At 60.8% G+C, this 23,800-nt stretch overlaps 1 protein-coding gene and 1 long non-coding RNA gene across 3 annotated transcripts in view; one reads left to right on the top strand and one right to left on the bottom strand.

The window, feature by feature from the left end:
• Positions 1-14,705, bottom strand: part of LOC118982004 (uncharacterized) — a 28,317-nt gene extending 13,612 nt beyond the window's left edge. The window contains exons 1-3 of one of the 2 annotated variants that reach the window (XR_005065452.1): positions 14,648-14,705; positions 10,337-10,514; positions 9,988-10,155 (exon numbers count right to left, since the gene is read on the bottom strand). This is a non-coding gene — a long non-coding RNA (uncharacterized LOC118982004). Of the gene's footprint in view, positions 1-9,987; positions 10,156-10,336; positions 10,515-14,647 lie in introns of those variants that run through there. The other variant, XR_005065451.1, reaches the window with a different exon arrangement.
• Positions 13,686-23,800, top strand: ALX3 (ALX homeobox 3). The gene is made up of 4 exons (XM_037038903.1): positions 13,686-14,007; positions 19,155-19,471; positions 22,190-22,318; positions 22,731-23,800. The coding sequence occupies exons 1-4, from the start codon at positions 13,731-13,733 to the stop codon at positions 23,037-23,039; spliced, it is 1,032 nt and encodes a 343-aa protein (XP_036894798.1). The 5' UTR covers positions 13,686-13,730; the 3' UTR covers positions 23,040-23,800.

Genomic DNA, 23,800 nt, shown 5'->3' with positions numbered 1-23,800 from the left:
CCCCCCCCGCCGTGCACGTNAACACCGCGTCTGTCTCTCTACAGCCGTCCTCTCTCCTCTCTCTGACTTTCGTTATTCACACACGGCCTCTCTCCCTCCAACTCTCTTTAATTTTTCTGCCCCTTGGCTGGCCATGAGGCGCCGGTGATTTCACACGACGTAGGAGGTGAAATCCTCCTGCCGGTGGGTGTTTACCGACGTGAGTCCTGGGTTTTTCCCCCAGGTGGCCCAACACAAGTGACCCCCCCCCCCCCCCTGCACGTCCACACCCTGTCACTGGGAACTGTGGTGGCACCATCACCGGGCAGGCAGCACACACACAAGCACTCAATATAGACACGTGGTCTCACCTATGAGCAGGCTCGGCGGACACCTACATTGATGTCCTGGGGGCGGGGGCGCAAGGCTGCACCGCGGAAAACTGACACACGCAGAAAACGTCCAAGGTTTACAGTTCCTTTTTATTTGGGGCGAGAGGAAGAGGCTGCAGCTTTGCTACTAATAAAGTTCTCCAGATTTATCAAGATAAATGAGGGTTTGTCTTCACTCACAGCTGTCCCTGTCGGAACCTTGAAGGACGGCCAGTCGTCCGTCTCACCGCGAACCCCGGGGAGTGTCCCTGCGACCTGCGAACTTTGTCAGGGAACACGAGAAAAAAGCTCCAGATTGAGTCATTCACCTTAAAGAATCGGGAACGGAAGAGGAGACCCAAGCCTAAGCTTATCGAAGAGTGGAACAGAGAAGGGGCCGGAGAAAATGAAAGCTGACGCCTTGCCGGCGCCGCAGGAGCCAGGAAAGGCACGGGAGCCGGCGCGGTGCGGTCAACCGACGGGCTCCGCGATCTTTGCCGGCCGCCCCGCGCGGCCTTCGGCCGAACAAAAGCGGCCGCGAGGGCGGCGCGGTCTGGGCAGGCGGCATCCGCGCGCCTCTGGGCCTCCCATCAGGTCGCCTGTCCTTCGCAGGCCCCCGCGCCGCGCTCCCGGCTCCCGAGTCTCCTCGGCCTCCGGCTCCGCGCCCCGCTCGCCCGGCTGCGCGGCCGACGACTTGCGCGCGGCTCTCAGTTCGCAGGCCTCAAGTTCACGGGCGCGGCGCCCTTTCGGCTCGCGGGTACCCGGCGCGTCCAGGCCCGGCTGGAGAGAGGAACTCAACTCTGCCGGCTCCCCGAGCATCCAGGCGCCCGGAGATCCGGGGAGAAACCGAGCGCCTGTTCCCTTTGATCAGCTTTTATGGAGATTCGATGTTGACATTAAACTGTGAATGCTTTTTTCTCTTTCAATCGCATTCCCGCTTTGGGAGGGGTCTCCCGTGCCGGCGCGGCAGGCCAACTCTGGGTGTGCGCGGGTGGGACGCGGGCTCCAGGCACGGGGACCCACCGGCCGGGCGGCAGGAGGGCGCGGGGGCCATGCTGGGCGAAGACACCCACCCACCCGCAACTCCTGCTCGGCCCGGACCTCTCCCCGACCCACTCTCTCCGCGACGCCGGCGCGGGAGGCCGGTGCTGGGCTGAGGCGCCGGACAAAGACGCAGGGCAAGGAGCAGAGGAACCTCCAGCCGCCCGCACGGCGGCCCTCCGTCGGTAGCCCCCATACCCAGGCCCAGAGACTCAATGACATGCGTAATTAATAAATCTCCCGGAGCAGGAGGCAAGTTCTTAGGGGCCAAACTCAAGTCAGCGGCCTCCGCATTCGTAGAGAGAGGGGCTACCGTAGCAGCCGCCCTCCGCCCTGCGCCCCGGCTTTGGTGGAGCCGGGGAATGAAGTTCGGGAACAGGGTGTTTCCTGCTGGGACGATACTGCCCTTCGCTGGTCGTGGGGGGTGGGGACCCCGAGGGACTTCCTGACTCTGTGGGTCTCTGTTTAGATCGGGGTCAGCCAGTACCGGGGCCAGAGCCCCGGCGCCCAGGGGAGAGGCCCCGCAGAAACAGACAGCTTCGGCGAGCGCCCTCCCTCTCTCCGGTTCTCCTTTGTCTCCACCATCCCTCGTCTGAGTCCTCTTGATCCGACACTTCCAAACTTGGTTTTGCAACACCCCCGGGAAACTCCACGTGTCTCCAGGGCTTTGTGAAGTGCTTGAAATGAAATAAGCGTTAATTAACTGTAATCATTTAACTGCAGGTTAGGACCCCGGACGGGGCAGGAGAAGCAGAGAAGGATGTTCACAAGTCGCAGCACCGCACAGGTCAGCCCCCTGCAGGTGAGGGATGCCGGCTTTTGAATTTCAGGGCCTCGAAGGAACGCCCAGCTCCCGGGAGGGCCGAGGCTTAGTTAGGAGGCTCTGGGGCCAGGGAAGACTCTGTGAGAAGAGGGGCTGGGGTGGGGGTCTGCCCTGCCGGTTCCTCCCCCCACCCTCTTGTCAACCATCTTCATGTAGGCGTCCCTCCCCACTCTGCCCCCATTTAAAATCCTTCAGTAAGGTCCCCCTCTGGACAAAGCAAACTCGTCCCTTCCCTGTCTGCTGGGAAATTCAGAACACTCTATCTGTCGTGAAGCTGCTCTTTCAGAAGAGTTACTCACCCAAAAGTCTCCAAGGGCCCCGCACTCCTCCCTCCACCACTAGGTCTAGGAAACTGCCTTTCTTCCCAGTCCAGGGACGGGAGCCCCGAGAGGTGACCAGATGGCCACGGTGGAAGACCACTTGCTCTCACTGCGCTGGCAAGGGACCACGTGCTTCCCTTACAGAGAACAAATCTGCCCCAGGGAAGTGCTGTCGGAAACACACCGGGCCCAGGGAGAGCCAGCAGGAGACGCAGATCTGCTCTGCAAGGCCACTACGGGCCGGGCCGGGGCGAAACTAAGCCTGCCTCGTTCCCTCTCACTTGGCCTGGCCGATGGAGGGAGGGATGACTGACCGAAACATCCGCACTGAGCGAGCCTGTGTGTGGCGCTGGTCGTCTGGAGCTTTAGAGACAGCATGCGGGGACAGACAAGGGAGGAAGGCGCTGGGGACCTGGGGGCGCCTGGGCTCAGGCCGAACTGGAGCCCACTTTCCGGGGCCTGAACTCTGTAACAAACACTTCCACGGCTTGGGCCCCAGCGACACCGCTGAGCTACACAGCTCACTACCGAATGGAAAATATATAAACACGTAGCAATTGCCTCTAAGAAAAAAAATCATTAAAATCCCCCCATGCTATGTGCAAAAGAAACAGCTGAGACTATATGAGCGAGGGGGAGTGGTCGAGTCCTTAATTAGCTGTATGCTCCTCGCCAAAGTCCCCTCTCTGGGCCTCCATTCCCTCATTTCGAAATGAAAACGACAGCCCTGATCTGTGCTCCTCAAACTGCATCAGTATCACCCAGAAGAATATTGTAAAAATAAAGATTGCTTGGCCCCACACGCCGAGGCTCTGACTGAGCAGGTCTGGGGTAGGGCCAATAATTTGCTTTTCTGACAAGTTTCTTCCTCCCTCCCTTCCTCTTTTCTTTTCTTTTTTCTTTCCTTTCCTTTCCTTCCTTCCTTCTCTCTCTCTCTCTCTCTCTCCCCTCACCCAAGGACAGGCCTATTGATTTTTTGAGAGAGAGAGGAAGGGAGAAAAGGAGAAAAACATCAATGTGAGAACCATCAGTTGGCCACCTCTCAAATGCACTGAACCCATATGGGATTGAACCCATAACCTAGGTATGTGCCCTGACTGAGGATCGAACCCCTGACCTCTCAGTCTATGGAACAATGCTCCAACCAGCTGAGCCATACCGACCAGGGCACTAACAAGCTTCTTGATGCTGTGGATGCTGGCCCGGGGACCACACGGGGCGAACTTGTTGACTAGATGAGGTTTAAGCTGCCATCCATACATAGCTAACATGCGGTTCCCGTGCCACACCCCTGTACTTGCCCCACACCACGCCTGAGAAGGCTGCTGGTTTGGGAACCAAATAGGGGAAAGCTGATGTTTTCACAGTCAAGCTTGTACCCCCTGTCATCAGTCCTAAACAGATCTTTCAGGGGCTGGTCACCCTGCCCACGGAGGGGTTCCTGACCCCTGGGCGCCATCATCCCACTTTGAATGAACCCCAGCTGGCTGGCTGCAGGGCCCCCATCTCCACGGCAGCGGTGGAGGGTGGTTTTCCTTTGTATGGAGCAGGGATGGGCCCGACTGGAGCTGAAGCCCAAGCAGGCCTGTGCTGGAGAGAGCCGCCTTCAGAACAGCTGGCGAGAGCCCAGGGCACATCTCCGGGCCCCTCGAAGTGGCCTGGTGTCTGCCAAACACTTGTCCCAGGGCGCACACATAGACACGCACGCACTTCGCCACACACGGAACCCCTGGTCGTCAGGAAGGCGCGTCTGACTTTGATGTACCTTTCTCTGCACATTTGTTTCAGCCCCTCTCTTGAAGCCATGGCCATATTTATCTTCTTGGCATGGGTTCTTAGAACCCTTCCACTCAGGCAGCGGCGAAATCACTCAGCTCTGCCGTTTTACGAAGTTTATCAAACAGCAAAATATCCGGCCTCTTTGTCCAACGGGTCTGGCGTGAATGTGCCTACAGAATCGCTTCTCCCCAGACATCCCGGGGCCTGTGTGTACTTACACACATCCTCCCCGTGTGGACCCCACAAAGTCTGGGGCTTGCCTATTTGGGCTGCGAGGGCCCCCGAAGCAGATGAGGGCTTTGAGGATTCCGAGTCGGAGACCCAGCCACACATCGTCCACACGTGCACACACTATGTTCGCACGCCACCAGCAGGCCTCAGGCTGCCCCAGCAGCCTGATGCCCCCTGCCCCCCGCAACCCCCTCTGTGTGCCAGCCTCCTGGCTGCCGTAGGGACCTCAAAGCAGGGGCTGCCTCTAAAGTCATCACCGTCATCGATATCCCAGAGATGGGGACCTTTGGAGAGGGACACTCCCCTGCAGCTGAGGGCCTGGGCCCTGCCTCCCATTTGAAGAGACCAAGGGTTTCCCGTTCTCCACAGGTGGACTCAGACAGACACGGCCCGGCTCTTCGCCACTGCTCGTCCCTCCCCACGAGCATCCTGCTTGCTTCCCAGGAGTCACGCCAACCCCGGGCTGGGCTCTCTACCTCCAGCCCCACCTGGGGCCTCTCAGCCAGGGCCAAGGGGTGGCCCGTACTCTCTGAGGGGCCAGAGAGCCAGCAGCCAGGCCATTGTCACCCCAGCGCCCAATGTGCCCACGGCTCTCAGCAGGGTGGCACCAATCACAGGACCCCAGGGCCTAGCATGTCCACACAGGTCTCTCCTGCCTCTGCCCCCACGTGCAGAGAGTGGCCCTAGGGCTTTGCAGATGCCGTGACTTTGTAGGTGACGATTACACTCAGTGAAGGACCCCTTTCTGGGCAGAACTCTGTCTTGGAGGTTCAAAATGTCCCCCGGAGACCTGTCCCTGTGCCCTGTCTCTGCAGCGCCCTCTTCTCTGCATTGGTGACCACTGATCGCCCCCACCCTGACCCCTGTGGCACTAAGTCTGGTCATTCCTTCCTACTAAAGACTTCCCTCCAGTCACCCCTCTTCCTTCTTGTGGCCACACCCCCGTTCAGGCCTTTGTCACCTCAGGCCACCTGGGCCACTCTCTCACACACTGACTGTGACACTTGCCCCCTGGGGCAAGCTTCTGATTCTCTCTGTGTCTTCCTCTCCTCTCTCATCAGGAAGGGCCTGGCCCACAACAAGCGCTCAGCAGGTGTTAGGCGTCTCCACCGCCATCGCTCTGCTCAAGCTGCGGGGAGCGTCTTCCCCTGCAGGGAGCGTCTTCCCCAGCCCGGCTCTCCTCTTCCTGCTACTCCGCACAGAAACAGGCCAGCCCCTATCAGCCACTCACTTCTTTTGGGCCAGCCCCGCTCCGAGGGTTTCTCAACACTCTCCCATGGCTCCCCGTTGCCTAAAGAGAGCAGGCCCCACGTTCCGCACCTGCGCACTCTGGCCCTGCCCAGGCTCTCCGTTACCGTGGCAGCTGCTCCTTCACAGACCCTCCGCGGACGGCAGCCAAGCTCCCTGTGTGCAGACATGTCCTGTGCACTTGACCACGGCTCAGCCCCTCCCCTCTTCTCCATCTGCCTGCCTTTTGCTGGCCTTTCCCACTTTCTTGAGCTACAGCTCGGAGAACTCCCAGAATTCTCTGTGGCAGGGAGTGGCCCTGGGCCTTGGTCCCCAGGGCTGTGCAGGTGGGAGGGAGTCCAGGGACTGGCGCTGCTGTGCTCACGACCACCCAGTGGTTCTGGTCTCCACGCAAGAGTGACCTTAGGGAACACCAGCCACTTCCTGCGCATGCAGGGTCCTCAGCGAGGGCAGCCTGCCACACACTCCGCAAACACCTTGTATGACTGGGTGGCTGTGCATGTGTCCACATCTTGTGGGAAGAGAAACAAATCTCGTAAGAAGGGTCTACCCCAGCTTTGGAGCAAGGGTGCATTTTTAGCTCCTTCCAGCCCCGATTTCTGCCCAGCAAGGCCTCTGCCCAACCAAGTGCTCGGATCCACAGAAGACAGGGAGCATGACGTGCTGGAGACGGTGCCAGCTTGTGAAGCCACCTGCCGGGGAGTCCCTCCTGGTTCTATCACTTAGGAAGGGTGTGACACCTTGGACAGCTTACCTTCTCTGAGCTCTGTGCCCTCATCTGCAAAGAAGAAATAATAATAGCTATCTTACCCCCGGAGCAGATTACGTAGAATTTTAAAATGTACAGTGCCTAGTTTGGACCTAACTCATCGTGGGCTCTCAGCACCGCCTCCCTTCCCTGACACTCAGCTCGAGGCCCAAGTCAGGGCTCCCTTTGCTAAGCTGACGGCAATGCAAACGGGGCACTGTTACACCCTCCCCAGAGGGAAGGTGAGCGTGCCTCCTCCCTTCACCCACAGGGACGGAGAGCCCCCATGGAGCCCCGAGACCAGCTCAGTGCACGAAGGGAGCCCCCCAGGAGCTTTCCTGCTGTGACAGTTAAACACTCGGGGTACAGAAAATGCCAGGGCACAGCTTGTCCCCATTCCGGGACTTCCTCCATCTTGCTGGGGACAGGCAGTGTGGTTCTCACAGCCCAGTGGGCTTCTCCACTTGCCTGCGGACACCCGGTCATGTCTCGCCCCCCCGCCCCCGGCCCCAGGTTTTATTCTTTTTTTTTTTTAATTTTTTTCTAGATTTTATTTATTTATCTTTAGAGGGGAAAGGAAGGAGAGAGAGAGAGAGAGAGAAATATCAATGTATGGTTGCCTCTGGTGTGTCCCCTGCTGGGAACTGGCCCACAACCCAGGCATGTGCCCTGACTGGGAATCGAACCCCGACCATGTGGTTCGCAGGCCCGCGCTCAATCCACTGAGCTACGCCAGCCAGGGCCCAGGTTTTATTCTTAAGCCATTGGCATAGCCGCTCCATCAGACCCGACACTTGACCTGGGAGCCTCACCTTCGGAGTTGGGCAGCCTGGGTTAGAATCCCCACGGAACTCAGCAGCAGTGGGACCCAGATGTTTTCTGGATCAGTCTATGGGAGCAGCCTCCTCTGTGGCCCCCGAGGAGCCACACTGAAGCATCTTCTACATGAAACCAGACTGACCCACGTGGCCAGCAGAATGAGGCAAGCGTAAGGGCCAGTGAGTTCTGAGGCCTATGTTGTACAAGGCGCTGCAGCTTCCACCGGGGTTGCCTGGACCCTTCGCTGTGGGGGAGCCCACAGGGGAGGAACTGAGGCCCGCCACCCGCAGCCAACACCAACCTGCCGACCGTGTTGGCAAGCCACCTGGGAAGCAAATCTGCACCCTCATTGAGCTTTTAGAAAGCTGTAGCCCAGCCAAGATGTGGCTTGGGGTCAGGAGACACCCAAGGCAGACCACTCAGCCCCTCTGCTCCTGAGTCCCTAGCCCACAGCCACTGACTTACTTGGGAACCACTGAGACTCGAGGTTACTTGTTACGCAGCACTAGCTAGCTGATTAATATGCAGACTGAACTCCATTTCCTCTTTTGTGAAATCGGAATATTAACACAAACTTTATGACCCTGGAGAGATGAAATGTGGTGGTGCCGGCCTGGCACGCTGCCGGTGTTCGGCTGATGCTGGGGAGTGCGACCATCCCCCATCCCGCTGCCCGGCCTTTGCTGCAGGCTCCAGAGGAGCTGGGCAGAGGCCTCCTACCCTCTCCACTCACTTTCCTCCCATCCCCTGGTCAGGTCAGCCCCAGTCTTGACTGTCTCTCTCCCTCCCTCGTGGGAGCAGACCCCAGACCGGAGTGGGTGTGCCTGGGATGTGGGGGCGGACCCCCTTCCAGAACTCGAGCGTGGGTTCCACTGGCGTTTCTCAGGGTATTCAGTGGTGTGTGTTTGCATTTCTTTTGAAGGGCCCCACGTGTGATAATTACATACTTGTTAGCCCTGTAAAATAACAAATCTGGAATCTGCACTCTGGAACCAATGGATTTCCTGCCGAAATGCATTCAAGGGGCGCCCTGGCCAGCATTCCGGTTAGGAGCCAACACACTGCTCCACAACGCCCCCCGCCCCCGCGAAACCCAGCCAGCCCAGCTCAGCCCACGACACAAGCGCCCCTGCCCCCTCCCCTCCACGCCCGGCCCCACTGCTCCCAGCAAACAGATGCGCTTCTGCTGCTGTTGATGTTATTTTCATGTTTTCTTAATACATGCCTGCTGGGCGTGGTCCTTGGTTCCCCCTTACAGCAGGGGGGGTGCTTCCCGGGCCTGGGGCTTCCTCCTCCCTGTGTCCCACTAGTGAAACCAGAGCCAGGCCTGGCAGATGTGCGCCGATGCCTGTGGAGCCATCCTACCTTCCCCCCCGAGGTTCTCTGGATTCCTGTGGCCGCCATCCGTCGTCTCTCCTCCCCCGGCCCAGCCCCAGCCCCAGCTCTCTTCCTGCCCAGGCTCCAGCAACACTCCACAAACCCCAGGTTCCCACACCTGGTGTTCACCTCTGGGCTGTTCTCTTCGGAATACCCTCTCTCCCTGCTCCCTCCGTACACCTACCCCTGGTTAATTCCTGCTCATCTTGGATGGAGGCATTTCACGGATTCAGTCTGCATTCTGTGACCAGCTGCCCCCATCCAGGGCGGGGGCAGGCGCTTTTCTCCCGGCTCTCAGACCCTCCTGCCCTCCTGCCGGGCTGGAGCACCCTGAGGGTAAGGGGTCTGTGTCCCTGTCCTCAACATGCACCCCACTGGCTGACACATGGCAGGCACACAGTAAAGGCTTGGAGAATAAATGAACACAAAAGATCAGATGATCAGAGTGTTAAAATTGCCAAGTTTAAACCTGCCCCCCACCATTTACACCGAGGCTGAGTTCATCAAAAACTCCCCCACAGCCTGGCTTCTAGTCTGCGCAGGCACTTGCCACAGAGCCCTTGACAAACGGCACGCAAAGGCCAGGAGGCAGACGCCAGGGCACGCTGGCCTCGGGGCACTGCCACATCCCGAGCGTGGTGCTGCCTCTCAGGCCGGCACCCTTTCCCACCCAGCCCCCCGTAGGTGAGCAGAGAGAAGGAGCAGAGAAACAGAGGCTCCGGGTAGAGTCAGGCTCAAGAAATGAGCTCGGATGGCCGGAGCAGGTCCTGATATGCCGAGGTTCAGGGTTCGATTCCCGGTCAGGATACATAGAAGAATCAACCAATGACTGCATACATGAATGGAACAACAAATCGATCTCTCTCTCTCACATACACACACACGAACACACACCAATAAATAAAAATTTTCAAAAAGAAATGTCTGTGTAAATGCTTCGTCGGCTTTGTTCCAGTAAACCTGAACTAGAGAGTCATCCCTCTCAGTTCTCCAGGGGAGAGAGTGAGGCACCCACAGGGCATGCGCCTGCCCCAAAGAAACAGGCCGAGTCGGCAGAAGACTCAGCTCCCTCGCTGCCCAGAACTCTTACTCCAAAGCACAGACCTCAGCCCAGACCGTGAGGAGCTCGGGGAAGGATTCTGAGTACTCACAGCCCGGAGCCTCCCCCCATCCCACCCCCCCACCTTCCTTCTTTCTTTTAAATATCACGGGTGGGGAGGAAGCGCCAGATTTGGACGTTTATTTACCATTCCTCGGCCTGACCTTCCAGGAAGAATGTCACTAATGAGAAACAATCCACTTGGGCTCCCAAGCCCGGAATTTCCATAGGGATCGATTCAGGATTCCAGAGTCTGAACAGGGCAAGGGGGACACAGGCGGTCTTCCCTTCGAAGGAAACAGTAACTGAGTCTTTCCTGCCTGGAAGGAAATGTTGTGTGTGTCAAACGAATGTCAGATGTGAGGTCCCATCTTCCCCGTTGCTCCGGCCCCTTCGGGAGGAGAGAAGGGCATTCGCCTTCCTGGGGTGCAGGCTGGGGAAAGTCGAAAATGAAAGCAACGCGCTAGCTGGGACTGAAGTCTCCCCGGTTCAAGAACTGACCTTGCAGTGGTGGCTGTCGAGACCAGATTTCACTCCCATCCAGATTGGGGCTCTTTTCACTGGGGTGAGCCGTGGCTGTCCCCACAGAGTGCACGCTGCCTGAAGACAGGGGTCCGTCTGCCGCGTTTCTGCTGCGTCCCGGTGACAGCAAATGCTGGTCACATGGGGGTGGGTCCTCCTACCAGGTGAATGAACAAAACGGCTGGTGAGAAACAGTTGCATAGAGACAGTCAGTCTACTGTATCACCTCCAATTTAAGAGTAATACTTCTCAGTGGGAGCAGAGGTTTTCCTTTTTACGATTTTTTTCACGACATAACCTAGAATTTTCTGGGTCACCTGGCCTGTTCATCTTGCTTGCTCTAAGGACAAGGCATCAGTGACAAACACTATTGTAAATCTAGCTGGTTATTAAACAGTGTGAACCGGGACCTTACAAATTCTCTTTAAACTCTGCCTCACATCTGGCTGCGTCGGTGGGTCGTAAAACTTCTCAGGTGTTGGACGCTCTGTTTCATTCGGTCTCACCTCGAAAGAAACCCCTCTCCACTGACTGCAGAGCCGCCACGGCGGGAGGCTGCTAGGGTCTCCACAAACAACCACTGGGTGATCAGGAAGGCAGTGGTGTGACTGCACCCAGGACCAGCTCTGCCCCCCTTGGCTTGGCCTCCACTTCTTCCCTTTGTTGGAGACCACAGATGTGAACGCAAATTCTGGTTCTGCCACGGAGTGGCTGCGTGCACCCTGGACAGCTGGCTCCCTCCGTGGCCTCATTCTCTTTCTCTGTGAATGGGGACAGCGGTGCCTACTTTGTGACGTTGTTGAGAGACTTCAATAACTTGGTGGATACAGACCAGGTGTGAGAGTGTCTGGCACGCTGTCTGTACCAGTGTTAGCTAGTGCTTTTGTCTCTACACGGCCGGCCTCTGTGTTTCTCCAGGACCTCTCGGCCCTCCTAGGAAGGAAAACTCAGCAAGCGGTTTCCTTTTTTTTTTTTTTGGCGTTTCTATGCACCTGCCCCGTTGAAGTCCTCCAGACCACAGACGGATGCAGATGGGGGTTTGCACTAGTGATTTAAGGGGGTAACAGCAGAAGCTCTGCTGTGTCCTCTGCCTTGCACGCTCCTAGGACCAAACCCTCCCAGGAGGGCGATTCCAGCTACCCTGCCACCTCAGCTCATGAGGCAGCACCACCTCAGCAAAGAAACCGGCCCATTCAGAACGGGAGAACGGCAGGGGTACTGGGGGGCTTGGGGAGGGGTGGAGGTCCCCAGGGCTCTCTGGCTCAGCCCCAGCCCTGGCCTGTTCCGACGGGGTCAGCTGCCTCCCGTCACTTCAGTGACATAACCCAGAAATCTGGGCTGCTGTTTCTGACTACAGTCACGATAGTAAGAATCTCTTCAGTCAACACAGCTCATCACATGCACCGAAGCCTGAGTGTTTTTCACTATCCCACCCCCGTGTGCACTGCCCGTGTTTCTGATGAGGAAGCAAAGCCTTTGTGGATCACCTGAGGCGAAACGCTTGGCATTAAGGCTAGGCTGCCTTGTTTAAATGGTCAGTGGGGACACTTTTCCTGTGTCATACTTGCATCTTACACAGGAAGCCACGTGATTCCTCGTTCAATAGATGAAGGTGTCCTGCACCAACACTGACATCCCCCTACATGGGAAAACGATGTCCACAGCGCACCCCAATAACCCCGGAAAAACATTATGCGTGGTCCGAAGGGATCACACCGCTGTCTGCCCAGAGCTGGAATCCACGGGGTCCCAGAGAACGGATCCCTGGTGAGGCCAGAGAGGAACTTAATTCTGAGCTGAGCCTCCCTCTTGGCTGGAAACAGCAGGCCCCAGGTGCTCCCGGCTCACGCCCATCTACAGGCAGTGAGCAGGGGCCCTAATGGCCATGATGCCTCCAGTTTGGTGTTTAAACCCATAAGGCTTCAGAGAAGTCACGGTATGTTTAATAACGGCTTAATGACTGTTTGCAAGATGCAAGGCTTCTGGTTCCTGTTTGGCCGTGATTTACGGCCTGACTCTGGTTGAGGACAGCCCCGAAACCCCTCCTAAGCCCCCAGCGGAAGAGGGAGGTGTTCACACCAGGCTTCTTGGATTCCTTTAAAAAAATTGAGAATTCAGATGAAATACAAATGATGTTTGACTCACCACCTTTTCTCCCTGGTCTCCTGAGACACTGAAAATAAGACACGGCGTGACTCATTCCACAGAGGGACCCCTCAACCCACAGAGGTGAGCAGGGCCCTCCGGCATTTCTTACGCCATGAATCCCAGGTAGGATGGGGGTTGAGTCTCTCGTGGGAAATTAAGCTAAGCTATTGTGTTAGTTCTGTGCTTCCTTTTGGCTGGAGAGCCCCACCTCCCAGGAGATGCGATGCTACCCTCCCTCCCCTGCAACATGGCCGGCCTGGGGCCGAGGAGCCCTCTACAGGGCAGCCCCCCCAACCCCCAAACTTCCAGATCATTTGCCCGCGGCCGCACATTCACTCTGTGCCTACCATTCAAACCCCAAGCCCGCACACCTCCACCACCTGCTCCAAAGGCTCCCTCTGTGGGTCTCTCTTCAGGCCCGAGTTGCCCCGGAGAGGCAGCCTAGGTGCTCAGGCCCTGCGGCCGCTCCAGACCCACCAGGAACACCTAAAAAGAGGCTGAGGACTGACTGGGTCTGACCTCTACAGTTAGATGCAGGGGTGGGAGGGAGGGGCGGTGGGGGCTGGTTCCAGGTCCCACAGCTAGCTGAAGACAGTGCCCAGCCCCCATGCCCACATTAGAGCCCTTTGCACACCACACTCCTGGTGACTCTGATCCCAGGGAGAAACGAGCTCTCCAAGGGAGGTGTTTTGCTGGAGGCGACCTTTCCCCAGCCCCCTGCAAGGAGTTAGGTCACGTCCCAGTCCTTACCTGCCTCTGCCCTCATCCTAGACTGGTGTCTGGAGACCAGGCCTAACAAGTTCTACTGTGGGGGGCCGGTATACGGTTTGGGGAGAGGACTGCCTTCCCCCTCTGGGGGCGAGAGCCTCTAGACGGGGTATCAGGACCAACGGTGCTGCTCTGAGCAAGGGTCTCCGAAGATGGGCAGACAAAGGGGTCTGCCCCTTTCCTCCAACTGCCTCGGATACCCAGGCTGGGGTGAATCCGGGGGCTCTCGGGCTCCGAGGGGTTAACCCGCGCAGGGGCCGCACGTGACGTGGATGGTTCCAGCCGAGGCGCGGCCCCCTCCACTGCCCCCCGCACCCCCCCCACCGCGGCGCACGCAGCTCCCGGGGGCTCCGCGCCCCCCCCCCGAGCCCAGGTCCCTCCCCCTTGGCCGGCGCTCACAGGCCGCGCGGGTAGCGCGAGCCCTGGAGCCCCGGCGGCCTATGTGCCCCGAGCCGGCATGGACCAGGAGCGCTGCCCGCCTTTCGGCGTGGGGCCAGGGCCCGACCTCTATGCGGCCGCTGGGGATGAGCCTCGGGGAGCCCAGGGGACCGCCGCCGCCGCGCCTCACCTGCACCCCGCGCCGCCCCACGGCCCGCGACTGACCCGCTTTCCGGCCTGCGGGCCCCTGGAACCGTACCTCCCAGAGCCGGCCAAGCCGCCCACCAAGTACCTGCAGGACCTGGGGCCCGGCCCGGCGCTCAACGGCAGCCACTTCTACGAGGGCCCCGCGGAAGGTAACGCGCGGCGCGGGGTGCAGCGCGCAGCTGGACCCGCTCCCCTTTCCTCCCTGCCCGGCCCCGGCCTTCCCGCTTCTCTCCCCGGCTCGACTATTTCTCAACTTTGTGACCCTCTTGCCCCGGGCCACGGCTCGCTTGGAAGAGGAACCCGTGGTGGTCCAGGCGGGGCAAAAGCCAGCATGGTGCGGGAGGCAGAGCCACGCGTGCCTTCGGCGGCGGGAATGGGAGTCTGGAGGTCGAGGAAGGGCGGAGCGGCGAAGGCCCGGGCCCAGTCGGGCCCGAAGGCGGCTGGAGCCGGGAAGGAGAGCTGTGCTGGCCGGGGTGGGGCTGGAACTGCCACCCACCCAGAAACCTGGACCCGGCCTAGGGCGCGGGCGCCACACTCAGCCCTCGGCCCTGACACTAGCAGAGAAGCGCGGCTTTTTTTGTGTCTAGCTCCAGCGGCATCTCCGAGGCCGGGCTCCGACACAGAATGGCTCTGCCGGCCCGCCGAGGGCTGCGGCCTGGCCTCTGCCGGCCTCTCCTCCCCAGGCCCAGCCTCCTCGGGGAAGGCGCTGGTGGGGTGGCCGCCGCTGGTCCCGCAGTGCCGGGGCCACCCTCACTAAGTAATAACTGCGCTCTTGTTTCTCCCACTAACCTGGCTTCCCGTCGTTAGCACGGCGACGGCTCCGCTTCTCGCAGCCTTGGCTTCCTTGCTGGAGCAGCCCGGGAGGGCCTAATCCCCCGGCGCCCCGGCGCCCCGGTGCCCTGTGCGCTCTGGCAGTTGGACCGCGCCACCTCCCGCGATCGCGCCCGAACGCTGGGGCCTGGCAGGCGGCTCCGCAGCCCCGCCAGCGCCCACCGCACGGGTGGATCTGTGGGAGACTGGGCGCCGGCCCCTTCTGCGCTGCCACCTCCCGCAGCTTAGGCCCAGAGCTGCGCCCTCCGAGATCGGCCTGACCCGCCTCCGCCCCGCTGGCGCCTCACGGGCTCCCGCGGAGTGGACGGCCAGCTCCGGCCTTGCCCAGCCGGCAGTGGGAATGTGCAGGAGAGGGCGGAGGGGTGTGGGGGTCAGCGGAGGAAATGAGCGAGGCCGCGAAGCTTCGTGTCTGTGCCCTTTGAAAGAGGCTCTCCTGATAGAAACCACAGTTGGGACTTAATGAGAAGCAGTTGGCCTGGCTCCTCTGATCCCAGCCAGAGGCGGCGGTCGCGCAGCGCCGGCGGCACCGTCGGGCACAGGTACCCTGCCTTGCTGGGCGCGCGGCAAAGGACAGGATCCACCCTGCGGGCCTGCCAGGCGCGCCGGACCCCGCGCCGGCCGCGGGGGGCCAGGACCCGCGCGACGCCGAGCAAACGGCGGAGAGCGCTGGGGCGGGCGGAGCGGCCGGAGGAGCCGGCGAGGGCGAGGGGGCCAGCAACGAAATACGCGGAAAGAAAACCAAAGAGTGTGAACCACCGAAAAGAGGGGAAAGGAAACCGAACGAAGCATCGGAGGAGAGAGGCGACGACGAGAGTCGAGGCAGTCGGGGAGCTCGACAGGACGGGAAGGAGCGGATGAAAAACGAACAAGAAAAAAAAAAGCGAGCGGAGATCGAACGAAGCGGGTACATGGAGCGGGGAGAAGACGAAGGGAGTCGGAGCAGGCAAAACGAAAGAAGAAGGAGACACCCTAAAAGGGCAGAAAACAGCAAAACGATAACAAGTGGGAGAAGGAAACGAACGATTCGAGCCCAGCAGAGGACAGGCCAAACGAAAAGGAGGCGCAGTGGGTGCGAGAGGAGCCTGGAAAGAGCTCTCGCGTCCCCGCGCCCCGGCTGGAACTCGGCGGGCGGAGGGGCGCGCGGCCCGGGCGCCTGAGGCGGAGCCCAGCTGCTGGGGAGCGACGGCCCCGGGTCCCGGGAGCGCAGTCTGCGTGTGAAATGTGGCGGGCGAAAGGGGGACCCGCCTTGTTTCCCGGCTTTTAAAATAACGGGCTTGAATGTTTCCAGTTCAGACCAGTGAGCTCGCAGCTGCTGCCCATCTGCGGCGCGATCTCGGCCACGGCCGGGCAGTTGCGGGCCCCGGAGCCTGGCTCACCCCGCTCCTCTCCCGCTCTTGGCGGGGAGCTCCCAGCCTTGCTCCGGACCCGGCCGCGTCCAGTCGGTGCCGGCCACCCTCCTGCCCCCCGCGCGTGGCTGCTCAGGGCGCCGGAGAGGTGCCCGGTGGGTCTGCTCGGAGAGGTGCCCGGTGGGTCCCCTTCCTGCTCTGCCGGGCCTTGCAATTTGTCCGCTCGCTGGGCCCTCTGACCTCGGAACTGGTGGGCTGACTCGCGGGCCCTGAGCGGGGTCACCTTCAGGGCTGCGGTCCCCGGGGCAGACCGTGGCCTGAGGAGAGTTCCAGCTCATCAGCCCAGGCAGAGACCTCTAGGGCTAGGGACGTCCAACCCCTGGCCAGCGGGTCACACTCTGCCCAGGATGCCTATGAATGTGGCCTACCACAAAATTGTAAATTTACCTAAAACCCTTTTTTGACTCATCAATTTTTGTTGGTGTTTGTGTATTTAATGTGTCCGAAGACAACTCTTCTTCCAGTGTGGCCCAGAGACCTTGATAGGCCAAGGCTGGGAAACCCCAGGGTGAGCACCAGGCCCCCCTGGGGCCCCACATGCTGTGCTTGGTTCGCGCTGGCTTCGGGTGCCAGAGCTGTGGGAGCCCCAGCCGCCACAAGCGCTGAGGGTCGATCCAGAGGCAGCTCGGGCGCAGATCAAGTTGGGGCGAAAGCTCAAAGCTGGGTGGTTGGTCCTGCGGACTCCGTGGACGCCATCGTGAGGGGCAGTGGGGCTCCAGTTGGGCGGCCCAGCGGGGTGCACCCTGTGGCTGCTAGGAGGGGTGGCGGGAGTGCTGTGAGCATTAGAACCAGGGATGAGCGCCGTGCCCCGAAGTCCTCGTCCTGGCCCCTGGCTTTCCTGGTGCTTCGGTTTACACAGGCCCTGCTACCCAGGCTCCGAGTCCCCAACATGAGCACTCTCCCTTAACACCCCCCCCCTCCCGGCCCCCGTGTCCCCGCCAAGGGCGAGGGCCTCCTACACACAGCCTGTACCTGGATGGCCCCCAGGGTCTTAGAGCCCATCCTTCCCCGTAGGAGCTTAGCTGCCAACTGCTGGCCCACTGACCGGCTCCACCTCCCACCTCCATCTCTTTTCTGGGCACCCATCCTCAGTGCTGCTTGGTTTTCTTTGAGGGGCGCCCCATCCCCCCAAGAAGGGGAAGGCTGCCCTCCCCCCACAGTCCTCCAGGCAGCTGGGGAAGGTCTGGGGCAACGGCGAGGAGGGAGAAGTTTCCGGGTCCCTGAGAGGACTGTAGAATGGGCAGGTGTGGGGGGCCACCCAAGGCCACCCAAGGCTTGGCCCTTCTGGGGGCAGCTATCCTGAGAAGTCCCAGTGCACCTTCAGCCCTGATCCTGGGGGGCTGCTGGTCAGGAAGACAAGTCCTAAGGCCCCAGATCTGGCCACTTCCGCTGGGCAGATCCCTTTGGAACAGATACTGAGGGCCCAGGAGGCAGAACAGCAAGACCCAGAGATTTGGGGGGCTCTGCAGCGATGTCAGCACTCCCCTGGCCCCCACCCATGAGCCCCACTCACCCTCCACCCCCAGAGTCCAGGGACCTCCCTCTGACTTCTCCACGTCTCAGGCCTGCTAGGCGTGGGGTGTCCCCTTTTGGTCTCCCAATCTCCTGATCATTCCCAACGGTTTGCTTCACCTCACCTTCCAGGGGTCCTTCTTCCTAAGCTCCTACCCCCAGAACAACCACAAGAAGCCTGTGTGGCCCAGAGTGCAAGCAGGGCAGGAGGTGGTGGCTGGCAATTTTCTCTGCAATCTGAGCTTCACCTGCTGTGAAGGCAAACTGGCCCCTGGCCTGTTATTTGTGCGCAGCCGGGGCCAGGGTGACCTGACTTTCCCAGGCCACCAGGACACACAGCAGGGAGCATACTTCACTGCCTGGGTGGCCCTGTGAGGTCCCTGCCCACCCCCTTCCGAGGGACACCTGCACCACCTGTCCTCCACAGCCCAGATGGGGGCTTGTTGGACCCAGAGTCCACCCTCCAGCCCCGGCCTCTCCTCCGCAGCCATCCTGACACCAAGTCCCGGAAGGAGCTGCGGTCTGGTGCCAGCCTACTGGGCCTCCTGGGGGCCGGCCTGGGGCTAGGGAAGGGGGCCTGTGAGTCAGTGGGGCGTCTTGGTGGCGTCTCTTCTGTCATCCCAGCAGACTGTTGCGTGGAGATTTCATGGTCAGGCTGTGGGGGGTCCTTGCCAGAGGGAGAGAGTGTGGCAGTTGGGGTAGGACGTCGCCAGCTTCCGGAGTGCAGGGCTAGGCCCCTGGAGTGGGGGTCCTGGGGGCTATTCCCAGTCTGCAGACAGGTCCCCCTGCTTGTCTGCAGCTCTAGAGGAGGGGGGGACAATGCTGGGGTTGGGGGCTGAGCCCTGTCCCCACACCGGCCAGCCGACCCTCCTTCTCTGAGCACGGCTTAGCTCCTGCTTCTCTCTCTTGCTGGAGCTTCAGCCCTTGCCCAGACATCACAGTTGTGGGAGGAATGAGACAATCCCTCTGGAAGCTTCTTTGCCCCATCTTGCCCTTTATACCCCAGAGCAGGGGGACTGCACTTAGCCCTGAGATGTGGGGCCCAGGGAACGTGGTGCAGCCGAGCCAGCCAGGCTGTGTGAGTGACCCTGTTGTCATCTGTGTGGTGGGCACAAGGACGTGGGAACCAAGGCCCGCAGCGACGGGGACAAGGAGGTCCTTTCTGGCAGGGGCAGGGACATATCAGCTGCCCCGTCCTCAACTCCCTCTGCCCGCCCAGGCGCTAGGCCGTGCTGTGGCGCCATCCTGGCACCGCCACACCCCGTGGGACGCACCCCCACAGAGTGCTTCCCCGAAATGGACCTCCCTCGGCCCCGGCAGACCCGCCCAGAACACAGACAGCATGGCTCCCCGGGGCCCCCTCCCCAGCTGGAGACTCCGCAGGAAGGCCTCCCAATGCCAGGCTCCATGGAGGGTGTCTGGGGAGGGAGGAGTGAGAAGGGAAGGGGGAGGCGGGGACTGAAGCGTCAACAGTCTTCCCCTCCCTCCATTCCACCCACAAAACCCCTGGTTCGGTTTCCATCCTCCTTTCTGTGTTTCCATTGCAGCGGAGGAGAAGGCCTCCAAAGCCGCCAGCTTCCCCCAGCTGCCCTTGGACCGCCTCGGGGGCCCCAGAGACGGGCCCTCTACCATGCAAGGCTCCCCGGGCCCTTGCCTGGCCAGCCTGCGAGTCCCTCTGTCCCCGGGACTCCCTGACTCCATGGAGTTGGGCAAGAACAAGAGCAAGAAGCGCCGGAACCGCACGACCTTCAGCACCTTCCAGCTGGAGGAGCTGGAGAAGGTCTTCCAGAAAACCCACTACCCTGACGTGTACGCCCGGGAGCAGCTGGCGCTGCGCACGGACCTCACGGAGGCCCGAGTACAGGTGAGGGCACCCTGGGCCCTTGGCTGCCTCGACCACCCAGGGGCGGGCCAGGCCACCTGAGGGCTCGGCACAGTGCCGCCATTCCTGGTGCCTGCGCCCAGCCTGCCCCTCCTGGGCTCGCCCTCTGCACCCAGTTCTGCTGGGGTCACAGGCTGGCAGCCCAAGTGGAGGCTTAGGCCTGCATGTGGGGCCTATGGCCTCCGGGGGTCAGAGACCCATGTGGCAGTACCGTCTCCACCGGGTGCTCACTGACCAGGTGACGTGGGGCCTGCCCATGACTGTCTCAGTCTCCCAGCCTAGGAGAGGAGGATGGGGCTGCCTGCTTATGGAGTAGCTTTGAGGAGTGCAGCCAGGCAGTGTTCTGGAAGCAGAGAAACGGGTAGGTACCTATTGGGGCTGCTCCAGAGGTGGCTGCCCAGAATGGGAGGGGCCCCACTGGGGGTTCTCGGGTTCAGTGGTACTCAAAGCCATCCTGCGCCTGTGACCTCCAGTCCCACCGACACTCAGACCCTGGTCAGGGGCCCTGCCCCACCTAGCAAACTCTTCCAACAGGGATGTGGCCCCAGGCTTCTGGATGGGCTGTGGCCAGCTTCACAAAGGGTGGGGCCCAGCTGTGGGGGTGCAGGTGGCAGATTGACAGGTGCTGGGAACAGGGGAGAGGGAGAAAGGAAGGCCCTGTGTAAGCCATTCTGGAGGAGAGGAAGAACTTGAAGGTGGCCAGCAGGGGTTGGGGCTGGGCAGCTTCAGGAAAGGTCTGACCCAAGGGGAAGGTGGTGGTTGCTGCCCTTTCGTGCCATACCACAGGCTCCCTGGGCAGAGGTGACGGTGTGGGCTTCTGGGGGATGGCGAGGGGATGGCCTCCGGGCAGGAGACCTGGTTGTCACTCCCCAAGTAGGGCTCCTCCCGAGTCTGTGGCGGCACTGGGACCGGGAGGCTCTGGCAGACTGTGGGGACCGTCAGGCCAGCTGCGGCCAGCGGCGCGGGTCCTACAGCTGGACTCCATGTAATACCAGAGGACCTGGGCTGTGTCCCCGTCTCTGCCGAGTCCTCTTGCTCCCATGTCCCCTTCAAAATGGGTGTCTGGGACTGCCCACCAGCGCTCACCAGGACCTACAGCCATCAGAGTGAGGAGACCAACCCCAGATGACATACATTGCAGAAGGCCAGAGCATCCCATCTCTAAAGGCCTCTGCGAGCCGCTGGGCTGCGGTCTGACCAGCTACCCCTAGGGGACTGCCCTGGACATGGGCCCCGGTCCTCCCCTTGGCCTCCCAGCCATGCAGGGGTGTAGGCAGAGCCACAAGGCCCCAGACCCAGTGCAGAAGCGTCCCAGTGATGGAGGCTGCATAGCAGGAATTCCGTCTCCAACAGGAGTGTGACAGCCACCCACAGGCCCTGCTGTGCAGAGGATAATGAGGCCACATATGGGACAATATATAGCAAAGGTCCAGAGCACACACAGGTGCTCTGGAGGGGATCCAGAGAGAGCAGGTGGTGAGAGGGAAGAAGTCCCAGGCAAGTGGTCAGCCTCACTGGCCACAGGTGACCTCGTAGGCCTGTGGGGGAGGGAGTCAGGAAAGGAAGGCCGTAGTGGACAGGAGCCAGGCAGGTGGGGCACCCTTCCTCTAGGTTTGTCCCAGCCCGCAGTGGGGTCTCTGCAACCCAGGGTTAGGGGGAAGGGTGTGCCCAGCTCCCGAACTCAGGGCCTGACCTGCCTGCCTGGGTAGGATGACTGTGGAGGAGTGTGAGGGGCCGCGGTGGGCATGCGTGCACGCTCACACACACAGGGCTGCTTCTAATGCAGCCCCAGCTAGATCCTGAGGAAGCAGGGCAATGGTTTAGGTTTGGTTCTGTTTTAACACTGCCAATGTCTAGTCTACAGGCCGACACGTAAGTTCATGAAATGAAAGTGCGAACGCTGATACACATACATGTAGCTGTCCTTGGGCACGTGCCCAAGGAGAGATTCATCACAGAGACACACAGGACACCACATGCCACCCTGGCTGCCAGGAGCTTGCAGACGAAGGGCAGAGACGAGCTCCCAACACGGACAGCGGCAACAGGGTGTGGTCTGAGACTCATGGAGGGATGGTGGACGGTGCCCAGCTCAGATGCACGGGCTCAGGGAGGGTGAGCGTGGGCAGCGTGGGCAGCGCAGGCAGGGACAACCTGGCAGAGGCAGGGATGAGCAATGGGGCAGAGTGTTTCAAAGGCCAGCCGGGCCAGAGGCAGCTGGGCAGTCCCGAGCTTGGCAGCCTGGCAGAGGAGGAGGCTGAGGAGCGGGCAGGGCCTGGTGCAAGAGCGGGGCTCTGGGCTGAGCTCCCCAGGAAGCCAGGGGGCTTTAAGCAGGACCAGGGCCTGAACAGAAATATCTTTAACAGTCCTCGGATGCCAGGAGGTGGGGGGACTAGAAAAGGAGAGGAGGCTGGTGGCTAGAGCCCTAATATATGTGTGCCAGCACCTCAGAACCCCAGGCCACAGAGCACCATGACACCCTTATCAGACTTGGGCAGGCTGGAGAACCAAAGTGACTCAGCCTGGAGACTTGGGGGGGGGATCTCCCAGGCTCCCCTGGCTCTGAAAACCATGTGGATTTACAAGTTGCTGCCACTCAAGATCCCCCAGCGGGGAGCCAGCTCCCCACCCTATGTGCCACGAGCATCAGCTCTCTCCCCAGCCCCCTGCACTCTGTCACCCCTCACCCTCTGCCCCCAGGTCTGGTTCCAGAACCGCCGAGCCAAGTGGCGGAAGCGGGAGCGTTATGGGAAGGTCCAGGAGGGGCGGAACCCCTTCACATCTGCCTATGACATCTCCGTGCTGCCCCGAACTGACAGCCACCCCCAGGTGAGACCCCTCCATGCCCCAGGCACCCCTCCCCCCATCAGGTCTTGACCACATCCCAGGGGTAGCCAGCAAGAGTGTAAGCTCTGGCCCTGGGGAGACCGGGAGTGGCACTGGGTCCTGTGCGGCAAACTGTGGGTAAATCACTTCCTCCTCTGCCCAGTGAGCCCTCAGCCATCTCCCCAGTGATGCCTGCAGGGCAGTTGGCACAGAGGGATTCTGGGGGAAATTCCGAGAAGCTGCAAGACAGGCCTCCTGTGAGCATTGAGGGCAGGATGGGGGCAGATTCTAGACCTGGGTGGAGTAGAGGCCTCTCAGGAAAGTGTCAGGAGCCCTAAGGGCAAAGTGAGCCCCGAGTTGGGGAGGCAGCCCCTGGGGCTACCGATTCATGGGCCTGCTTTGTCTCTCTTCTCAGCTGCAGAGCGCCCTGTGGCCCAGCCCAGGGTCCGGGAGCCCAGCAGGGCCCTGCCTCGTGTCTCCGGAGGGCATCCCATCGCCGTGCATGTCTCCGTACTCCCACTCACACGGGAATGTGGCTGGCTTCATGGGGGTGCCGGCCTCCCCCGGAGCCCACCCCGGCATCTACCCCCTCCACAGCTTTTCCCCTGCCCTGGGGGACCACAGCTTTGAGCCCTCCCCGGACGCTGACTACAAGTCTCCCAGCCTCGTCTCGCTCAGGGTGAAGCCCAAGGAGCCACCCAGCCTGCTGAACTGGACCACGTGATGAGATGTGTGGACGGACTCAGCTGCCGCCCCTTCCAGCTCCTGGCTGTTCCCACCCCACCCTGGACTGGATGCCAGAGAGGACGCACGTCTGCCTCCCGCCCCAGATGGTTCCCAGAGGCGGGCGGAGCAGCTGGGACCCTCACCTCCTGCCGAGACTTTGCTCTTAGAACAAGGCAAGGCTGCCCAAGAGGAAAGGGGGCTTCTCTTCCCACCACACACTGGGTTGGAGATACCACCCTGCTTCCTTCCAACCTCATCCGAAGCCCACTGTTATCCTTCTGGCTGACACGGCTTCGTGGGCTCCTCACTTGCGATGCAGGAGAATGGGAGGAGGACACAGGTTGAGCTGGGAGGTGTTCTTGTGACTCAGGGGAAACCAGAACCTCTGGATGTTCCCCTGCAGGGGCCTCACTCCCTCCTCCCACCACCAGAGGGCATGCACTGAGCGTCTGGCGCTCATCAGGACCTGAAGCTGGAGGTCAAAGGTGCCAGGCCTCCCCTTACTGCTCCCCTGTGCGTCTCCCCCGCCCCACTATGCTGTGGAGTCCTCTCCACCCCTCGAGGGAGGGGTCAGGAATTCTACCAGAAACCACCAAGTATTTAGATTCTCCTCCATGGGACCAGGCCAGCGGTATACCATAGGAACCCTGGACTCTCTTGGTATACTCACTGGGTGTTGGTAAGAAAACAGATTCCCAGCCTTTGAGCCCCTAAGATCCCAACCTCCCCCCGCCTTTTGTAAAAATGATTTTGTAAAAA

The sequence above is a fragment of the Sturnira hondurensis genome, unplaced genomic scaffold, assembly GCF_014824575.4.
Source record: "Sturnira hondurensis isolate 20B ecotype Veracruz unplaced genomic scaffold, ASM1482457v3 Scaffold0024822, whole genome shotgun sequence".
In the NCBI taxonomy this organism is placed as follows: Eukaryota; Metazoa; Chordata; class Mammalia; order Chiroptera; family Phyllostomidae; genus Sturnira; species Sturnira hondurensis.
Note: the sequence above shows the minus strand (reverse complement) of the source record. Positions and strands in the feature narration are given on the sequence as shown.

Coding starts and splice junctions, on each gene's coding strand:
- ALX3 (XM_037038903.1), top strand. CDS start 13,731: ATGGACCAGGAGCGCTGCCCGCCTTTCGGCGTGGGGCCAGGGCCCGAC. Junction 19,472..22,189: donor TCACGGAGGCCCGAGTACAG/GTGAGGGCACCC, acceptor CTCTGCCCCCAG/GTCTGGTTCCAGAACCGCCG. Junction 22,319..22,730: donor GAACTGACAGCCACCCCCAG/GTGAGACCCCTC, acceptor CTCTCTTCTCAG/CTGCAGAGCGCCCTGTGGCC.